A 9951-nucleotide genomic window follows, 5' to 3' on the forward strand; every position below is an offset into this window, starting at 1 on the left:
TTTTCCCTTCTTTAGAAGCCAAAGTACCTAAATAAAGTATTAGTAGATATTGATTTCATTTGGCATGCATTTTGATTCTGTTTGAATAAAGCCCAAGTTGCCCAATATCCTTTTTATAATGTTAGATGTTTTGTAAGAAAACTTTTTCGTGGTAGCCTTTACAATACCTACATTCCTTTGTCACATTAAATAAACTTTCAAAAACGTAAACATTTATTTGATGTCAAAACATTAGGAAATTTTTCCGTTTTATTTTGTAGTTGTATTCTAATCATAAAGCTATAGTGCCTGCAATTTATTTAGTTGCTTCAGAAAATTATTTAAATTCTTACACATTTATTTTCTCATAAGTTTATTAGTGTCCGACCGAAACTAATTTTACGACCGAAACCGAAACCGAAACCGAAAACGAATTTCGGCAACGGTGTTTATTTCGGCCGAAACCGAAACCGAAACTTCCTTACAAGGGTCATATTTTGAAGGAAAAATAAAGAAAACGTTATTATAATCAGTCAGTCTTTATAGTTTTCTCTTTAAATTGCATTAAAATTGAACTTATAAAGTGCCTTTTTACTCTAAAAGGTATCAAATTTTGTAGTAAATAAGAAAAAGAAGGATTTATAGTCTGATTTTTTTTAATTACTCGCAATATTCAGGACATCTACATAACCCGTTCCATGGTCGGGTCTTTTACCTTAATAATTTCTCAAAACTAAATTGGTAGTACGTAAGTTAGTAGGTATCTAATGTACCTACTTGCCACTTGGATACCTTGGTGATAAATACTAAAATGAACTTTGAAACTCTGAATCCATAATATTATCACCATGAAATACACTATAGTCATTACTAACTACTTAAGTAGGTAATGTTTGTTTATGTATAGCATTTGCAAACTAACAGCAAACAAACAAGCGAGCGAATCACGACATTGGCTCTGATCGGATTCATCCACTCATTCAACGCGCCGCGCCGAACATGACCGATAACAGCGCGGAAACTCCCGAATGCACATTCGGTTTCGGTCGTAGTTTCGGTAAGTTTGCCGCCGAAAACGAAACTAAACCGAAACTCGTGTTTTTACCGAAACTCAACCGAAAACGAAACCGAAACCGAACATTCGGTCGGACACTAAAGTTTATAATTCTAATTTCTTTTTAACACAAGAAAATGCCGCCAAAACCAGCGAAAGACGTGCCCAAAAAGCCTCCACCGCAAGTGGCACGCCCCCCGATCAGTGATTCTAGCCTGATGTACATTCCTGATGATGCGATTGAAGGTAATGATAATAAGAAGAACTCTTTACTTGCACAACACAACAAGAACAAGAACAAATTATAATCTACTGGGACAGCTGGATGGAAAAAACAGCTTAAGAGATTACGGAAGTCTGACATTCCCGAAATTTGCTGAAATAATGATAAAAAAAGATCCAGCCAAGTTGGCAGAGGTTCTTAAGATTTTATAGTTATCAGAGAAGTTAGAAGTCTAACTAGCAAGCAGCTCTATCAATAAACTCGTTGGCTCTACTTATAAAAACTCAACTTTTTATCGTTAATTGGCGAGTCACTTTTTTGTTTTGTCGTACGTTTACAGGTTTTCAGGAACGAATAGAAACAGGGATAGACTGGACACTCATTGAAACTGCTGCTAGACACCATAGGGAATTATGCCAGACTGACCTACCAACTATAACGTTTACTGAAGCTCTCCAAAACAAAATTAAGAAAAGCATTTTTAACGGCTTCCTCGATGAAGAATCTGGTCTAACATTAGACCAGCAGTGGGAGTTACTACTGCCTATTACGTTGTGGGATAACGAGAAGTTTGCTAACGAAGAAGGACAAACGTGTTTCAACAGTATCAATTGTATCACTGATGATATGGTGAAATTAATCAAGAAAACAGTTAAAATTGGTGATAGAAATGTTCTGAGGCGTGAAATTAAAGCTGCATCGGTTTTAAGAGTAAATGACACTCAAGTATGTCCTACATATGCATATTTATACTGTTTTAGCGCAGCGATCGTTGCAGAATTCCTAGACTTGAAAAACTAAGCTTAGAAATATTTTTATAGATGACGGAACTAGACAGCGGATTATTAGATTTTCAAAATCTAGTAAATCTAAATCTATGTGGAAATTATTTGAGTGAAGTGGATGGAAAACTTCTCCCACCTGGAATAAGATCACTGGAACTTCAAGCTAACCGCATCAGAGATGTTGGAACTTTTGTAGAGTTTTTGCCCTTCGACTTGTTGTATTTAGGATTAGCTAGGAATTTTCTAGAGAACGGTAAGTCTCAATTCTTTGAAAGTATTGTCATATTTATTGGTGGGTCAAAGACTGTTATTTTCAGAGTACATTGAGTCTTTGGCGCGTCTACCATTCCACATCACAGTCCTAGATTTGTCTGACAACGACATCTATCACCTCGAGCCGTTACTAGATGTTTTAGCGCGGCTACCGAACATGAGAGCGCTCCTGCTAGCCGGCAACCCGTGCGCGGTAAGATTAAATTTAATATCCGCATGAAAACAAAGATGGCGTTACTATATTTTTCTGAAGCTGAAAACTAGAAACTAAAATATTAATTTACACTGCACTACACTAATTTGTGTAGGTATTTCTTTTTCTTGTTTTAAACAAATTACCTACGTAAAGTTGAAAAAAAGTTCTTGCAACTTGTTTGAAACACAAGCACAAGCAAACTACAATTTAAATTCACTAGAAAGACAAAGATGGCACTACTGTTAACAAAATTGTTTTTTACGTAAAATAACTAATTTTATTTCCTGAAATTATTTAAACTAGAAACTTACGTATTAAGAATTTTATTTTTCATCAAAATACAATTTGACCCTTTATAACAAAGCTTCTAGTTGAAGAGCTGTATGACTCTACCTGTTCCACTTCTTCACAGTTTTGTCTTGAATAGAAAAACTACGTCATTATCTTCAATCTACGCACAATCAAAATCAATCAATACACTGCTGGCCATTGGCATCTAATAATACATACGTCTCGCCAAAAAGCTCCTAATCTTCTTAAAAATCTGAAAAATGGATGCTGCAAAACTCTATTATTGTTCAATAGTAATTTTAACAACAATTTATCGAATACTGACTTGTAGATATTTGGCTAATTCCAGGTGTGTGCCGGCTACTCCCGTACTACCCTAATGAGGTTGCCTCGCCTCAAGTGGCTGGACTCTCGCGAGGTCCTGCCCACAGACCGGTCAGCAGAACCGTTCGAGCCCCACCCTGATGACTTGCGCTCTGCGTACTTTAATTTTACTATATTTCGCGTCATGTCTGCTGCGCAACCGCCGAAACCAGAGAAGGTAAAAAAATCGAGACGCCTACTACTTACCTACATTAAATACAATTTTATGCGTCCTCAATTACAAAGACAAAAGTCCCACACAAATATGTTTCTGTGTCTTTATTGAATTTTTTTGCACATATCTTTATGTGCCAAATACTAGACTTACAAAGGAACGGAAACGTGTAAAAGAATGATTAAAACCAATTTCGTCAGCCGACTTTATTTCAAAACTAGTATTTTTACACAGGGTGCAGTAACAACATTTCATGTAGAGTTGGAATTGCGTCTTTTGGACGTGAAACGTCGTAAATTCCTCATGTTTCGCAACAACGAATCACTAATTGAGATGCTGCCTCCACCTGAAGATGAGGAATGGCCCACCAATAAAGTGCCCTCACTGTTCATAGAGAGCAAAAGCGCCTTAGGTTCGTGCTCTTTCGGATTTGTATATTTTAATAAAGTCATCGTGTCGTTCGCCTCAAACATGCGATCTTGAACGTAGCATGCTATCTGTCTTTTGTTTGAAGATATCTTTTTGATGTTCTTTTGTTCTTATTTGCCCACAACACCTCGATAAACAACTGAATGATTTACTACATACTACTGTTTTTTGTTTTTCGAATGGCTTTCCCTAGCATATNATACGCACATGTTTGCTAAAAAAAGCATGACACGAAACCTCTTTGTACAGATACAGAGACGTCGCCTCATGAATCTGATATCTATAACCACTTAACGGCTAAAAACTCTAGAGAAATTGTCAATTTTACGACCTTTGAAAGCAACAGGATTCAATGGAACAAAGTGATGAACTTCCAAGAGCCGGCAGTCAGGATCTTCTGCCCGGACCTGATAGCTTTGAGAGATACCTTCCGGACAATCGTAACAGTTAGATTGATTTATTCTGTGGTAAGGGTCACTTGTAATAAAAACTTGACTCTATGAGAAGTTCCATTTTAACAATGTAATGTTAGTAGTAGTTGTAGGTAAATTACATTTTGAGTCTACATAATTTACTAGATAAGTGTAGTCTGATCACCATGGTTCTCAAATGAAACACTCTCCATAGACGGTAGCTGGAAAACAAGGAAAGCCAGACAAGAAGAGTGCCCACTCGATCAAGCAACCAGGAGAGCAGAGAGTGGTACTGGCCTCCATCAAATGTCACTTGCGACAGCCGGATTGGAGTCAACACTCCCAGCACTTCCATTGGGACGACTCCTTGGGGACAAATGATGCTATACACTGGGGAGATGGAGATCTATCTGTAAGCATCTTCACATCCAATAAATAAAATGTAATGTAAGATTGCGCAAGAGTTTGTCACATAGGTGTGAATGTATCACTATAATTTCCTTTTTTCACATACGCTCAATTTTCTTATTGTTTTACTACGACAGTGGATATATTGCTGTTTATCACAGTAGCTGTTGTAGCCATATACCCTATGATTTAAAAATTCAGGATTTATAAATTAAATATCAAATGATAAGTTTTTTTAGTGACTCTACTATTTTCTAGTATGTGCTACTTATTTAGAGGCTAAATACAGCATCAGAATAAAGAGATCAATCTGTCTCCAGGTTCTGCAGTACAGTCAAGCACCAGTAAAAGTTACAAAGGGCAAACAAGAGACCGACATTGGATCATCAAGACAACTGCCTCCTGAAAACCTTACATGTCATTTTGGTTTTGGTATCGATACCTTGAGAGCTTAATTTATAAAATAAATGAAATTTAACTAATATTGCGATATTTTAATTCATTTTATTGGCTATCGCTGTTAGTCAAACAATCTGACGGAATAAAATCCATTCATTCTTCCATTGTCCTAAACGGATATAGTGATTCATATTCAATTGATACAATCTTGTCGCGAGGACCCCCAACCGGGATTGCTAAGCAAATCATAAGTTACTAAACAAGGAACTGGTTGTCTTCTAGTCATGTGACGTTTTTTCTTGATGCACTAGTCCTATATTTGAAACGCCAACGGTGATTAATGTAGTGTGAGTGGGTTAAACAACAGGACAATTTGCTCTATTTGCGATGGCGGGGGCTCCACAAGAGCGTTGGGGCAATCAGCTCGAATACTTACTCTCATGTCTGGGATATGCAGTCGGGATCGGAAACGTTTGGAGATTCCCATACTTGTGCTACAAAAATGGTGGAGGTAAACTTTTAGAAGTGATAAAGTGTTAGAAAAAGTTTAATTTAATGTGTCTGATAGTTACAGTCGTATCATACTACTTATGTTACAGGAGCATTCCTTATTCCTTATTTTCTCACCCTTTTCATCTGTGGAATACCATTAGTGTATCTGGAAACCACATTGGGACAGTTTTCTAGTTCAGGATGCATTGCGATATTCAACATCAGTCCATTGCTCAAAGGTAAGATTTTATTATTACAGTCATTGTGTATTTTGCATAACAAACATCCCTGCCTTCATAAAATAGGGAAATATCCATCACCTCAAATAGGTCGTCTGTTTATTGTTTCTGAACCAAGAAAATCTATTGTCTATACCCGCGACAGTAACTACGGTTCCCACAAATGACTCTCGATCACGAAATGAACGAATAACACCGTAAAATATTGACATTGTAAAGGTTTATTGTACATTTACAGGTGCTGGGTATGCGGCGGTAGTTCTGAACATAATTGCAATCGTTTATTTCTCCGCAATCATGGCGTATCCATTACTGTATATGTATCATTCGTTTAACTCACCTCTGCCATGGCAAAGTTGCGGGAATTCATGGAATACAGAGAGGTGCACTGAGGTATAAGATTTAATTTTGAAATTACTTTGGATCATTTTTTCATAAGTCTAAATCGCCTACAATTTTCAGATCACTGGTAATATGAGCTCTACCTATGGGAATGCATCGATAACAACTCCAGAAGACGAATTCTTCCAGTGAGGATCTCACTTTAATCGTACTGGCTCTACTCGTATACATATTTGCCAGTGTTTTAGAATTTTTATTCTTTTGTTTTTATTCAGCATACGACTTCTTCGAATGTCATCGAGCATAAACGAGGTTGGTGGGATAGTATGGCCTGTATTCTGGTGCAACGTCATCTGCTGGGTCGTCGTGTATCTCTGCATCTGCAATGGGGTCAAGAGCGTTGGAAAGGTATTTCCTGGCACAATGCCGCGGTGTCAATCACATGAAATCATTACCTCTCCTTGAAGTCACTTCTCGGTAATCTAGAGAAAGGACATCATCCACGTTTCATATATTTTTGGTCCAAAATCAAAAGTGCCGGCCAACAAAAAAAAGTGCTGTATTCTGACAGAATACGTCTGCCTTAGCATTTGTTACTATGGCACCAAAGCCGTAGCTCCACTGTGCGTCGAGTATTTGAGATCTAAAAGTCATCGACTATTCATACATTTTTTGTTCAAAATCAAAAGTGTCGGCCAATAAAAAAAAGTGCTGTATTCTGACAGAATACGTCCGCCTTAGCATTTGTTACTAATTGGTCGAAGGTCTCAAATTCTTTGATACTGCATATACTTTCGGCTCTACCTTCGAGTTGGCTGAGCATGTATTTGAATAGTATAGGTTTTTGTGTATCATTTGCTAGATTGAATGCGCTTTGGCAATTATAAATAAAAGGATTTAATTTGTCTCTGTCACCATTAAATTGTTTTATGAATTTGAGTAGTATGTTTAGATCAATTTTGTCTTCCGATTTAGGAACAGAAGCCATACTGCGGGTGACCGGTTTGGACGCAGAGGCCGTCGGGACGTTGAATGATTCGGAGTCGGAAAACTCGTCGTTGGTTGCCATGGTTACAAAAATAAATTTATGGTACACACAAAAACACAAAATAGAACACAAATTAAAAATAAAATGAACTTAGATTTATGCTTGGTTACTTATTGTATTGGTAAAGCAATGACCAAGGACTTACCACGCGATGAGTGTGACAATCAGGTGCATTGTTCTTTGAATCGGGGAACACGGGGATAGATGACGCAATCGCGCACTCGGTTGCGCAACGACGGTGACACGGCGTGTTGATAGCTGCGATGCACGGAGCGGCACGGTGATGTTTCTTACAGGATACGGAGCTCGGGACACGGTGAGGATACTGGAACTTCTTCTCAGGATGCGGTGATGATGGTAGGTTCGGTGAGTACAACGGGTTGAGACACAGCGGGAACAGCGGGACACAGCGGGAACAACGGGACACGGCGAGATGTAGAAGAGCACAGTGTGATGCGACGAGATACAGCGAGATACGGCGAGATACGGCGAGATACAGCGAGATAATGAGTTCGGAGTTTTCGCGCACACACACTGATCACTGTTACTTCGGATGCGGTTACCGAGGACTTCTTTAAATCCCACCGCTGCCACCAAATGTTGTACGATGTCTCGAGATTGGAGTTTTAAAAAACAGTTTGTTACGTATTTAAAGTTTATTCACTTTTTAAACATTAATTTTAAAGACAACCCGTTGCAGCAAGCTCTCAAACCGAACTAAACTTTTCAGTGGGGTCTCTGGCGCTCCCATAGTTTAGAAACGCTGACTCGGCGCGACAGCGGCGGGTCAGCCTTATTCTATACAAAGACCGGGTATAACAGAACGAAGCGGCACCCTCATGTTTTTAGAACAACAATAATGATTTATTATTTTTACTTTCCACTTGAGTTGAGTGACTTATTCTTAGTTGCATAGATATTTACAAACATGGCTAATTTTACACCCAATTAAGACAGTATTTATAAAATAACATTTGATTATTTCAGGCGGGGCTTCACGTGATAACTCTTTTGGATTCTCACGTTGCTATAGCGTGCGTGCCCGTGGTTTGTCTGCTCGAGATTGTCGCTGCCTTGTACACTTATGGTCCCAAGAGGTTCAGCCGGGACGTACTCTTCATGACTGGGAAGCCACTACACCGGTTCTGGATCTGGCAGTGGAAATACGTCCTGCCAGTCATCTTAGTTGTAAGTTTGTATTCTGAAGACTGAAAGAACGTAATATCTGACATCTACGTTGGACTAACACTTTAGTCATTTCCCTCCTTGTCTTTCTATGTTTATTTGTTTATATTAGGAAGGCCAGGGGCTACATATAATTTCATAAAGCAATATGTTATCCCACCACCCAGTCATCATCAAGTCGAATAGAAATCAAAACTCTACATTCTAATTCAATATACAATCTCTCCCCAAGGCTGCACGCTGTCAGTGTACTCTAGCTAAAGTTACGTAACCTGGTTTCATAGAAACTTAAGCAGCATTTCGATCAATGTCAATAAAGTCCGGAATCTTATGCTATTTTTCTGAAAAATTTTCAGGTAATCACAATATACACTCTTCGTGAAGCATCAGGGATTGCTGGCTGGTGCGTGGCGCTTTCTTCGGTGGTCTTCATACCCATCTATGCTGCTATTGTTGTTTCCAAAAGCGCGGGACCCCTGCTTCAAGTAAGTGTATGAGCATCAAGCCTGAGCTATAAAACTTATCGAAATTACATCACTGTGTAATGAACCCTTGTTTAGTCATGAAAAAGGTTTTCGCTTCAACGCTGTAATCCGCTTGACACTGGAGAAGTCGAAAATTAACTTTGAACTCGCCATATGTTTTCTGATTAATTAGTTGTGGGTCCAATAACAGTTTAACTTTCCCCCGGGACAATCTTCACCTTCACTGGTTGGGGTTTTATTGGCGGTCAAGCTGTAGATCCTGGCTACATAGGAATTGCAGCTGTGGGAACGGGAATTGGGAATAATCCCGTTTACTGTGTAAAGAAATAAGAATAATTAATTATTTTTTGGTCGTTAATAAACGTAATTTATATTTTTCAGCGCATTCGTGCCAGCTGTTCCCCCAACAAGCAGTGGGGCCCTTCTGAAGTGGAAGTACGCCGCAGATGGCTCGGCAGCCGTAAGGAGAGCAACCTAGCCGTCTTCCTCAACGAACTTGATAATTTTGCCTAAGAATAGTATGTCGATCCACAAAATAAAGATTATTTGGAAAAAATGTGTTTCAATTCTGAACTGAAAATAGTTGTGAGACACGATACATAAATAAGCAACATGCTGTAACGCAACTTTTTACTAATAATCACATAATTATACCTATTGTATAGTTACCTACATACAGGGTGTCCCAAAAACAATGGATAACCCTGTAACCATCGATAGGCCTCGCCATGATCTCCCTAACGTCCATTTTTGACCCCAGTAAAAATATCACCGATTTCAAGATTTTGTGCATTTTTAGAAAATTGCCACCTGCGATTACTTTTTCTCATGCCATTTCTACAAATGAGGATACTTTTCCATCTAGTTTTTTTCCTTATCACAAGGGATAGTTGGGCTATCAAAAGAAAAGATCAAAGTTCAACAAACTAGTTTGAAAGTATGAAAATTTTAAGAAATTGCAGAAGAGAAGGAAAAATTAATTCATTGTCTTGCACTTTTGATCAGCCATCGTGTAAAAAAAAGTAGGAAGACCATCGCGTGCCCATTACCTTAAAAACTTGCTTGGTTAATTGAGATTCTAAAAAGGTATCACAAGCCTATGTAACTATTCTGTATTATTTTTCTCTTATGGCTACTTGAATAGCAACTATAGCCTGACCAGGAACATAAAA

At 38.3% G+C, this 9951-nt stretch overlaps 2 protein-coding genes across 2 annotated transcripts; both read left to right on the forward strand.

The window, feature by feature from the left end:
- Window positions 1–1150: 1150 nt before the first annotated feature.
- LOC114355851 (uncharacterized) lies at window positions 1151–5053 on the forward strand. The gene is made up of 9 exons (XM_028308882.1): window positions 1151–1279; window positions 1597–1982; window positions 2078–2294; window positions 2359–2507; window positions 3151–3342; window positions 3574–3751; window positions 4018–4235; window positions 4396–4593; window positions 4910–5053. Exons 1-9 carry the CDS (start codon window positions 1171–1173, stop codon window positions 5042–5044), a joined length of 1782 nt encoding a protein of 593 aa, XP_028164683.1. The 5' UTR covers window positions 1151–1170; the 3' UTR covers window positions 5045–5053.
- Window positions 5054–5195: 142 nt separating this feature from the next.
- Window positions 5196–9309, forward strand: LOC114355845 (sodium- and chloride-dependent glycine transporter 1). The gene is made up of 8 exons (XM_028308875.1): window positions 5196–5499; window positions 5588–5719; window positions 5958–6112; window positions 6182–6249; window positions 6337–6469; window positions 8097–8297; window positions 8651–8779; window positions 9161–9309. The coding sequence occupies exons 1-8, from the start codon at window positions 5376–5378 to the stop codon at window positions 9290–9292; spliced, it is 1074 nt and encodes a 357-aa protein (XP_028164676.1). The 5' UTR covers window positions 5196–5375; the 3' UTR covers window positions 9293–9309.
- Window positions 9310–9951: the final 642 nt, after the last annotated feature.

This window comes from Ostrinia furnacalis, unplaced genomic scaffold (genome assembly GCF_004193835.3).
Source record: "Ostrinia furnacalis isolate ACB-3 unplaced genomic scaffold, ASM419383v2 OfSCF2566, whole genome shotgun sequence".
Classification (NCBI taxonomy): Eukaryota; Metazoa; Arthropoda; class Insecta; order Lepidoptera; family Crambidae; genus Ostrinia; species Ostrinia furnacalis.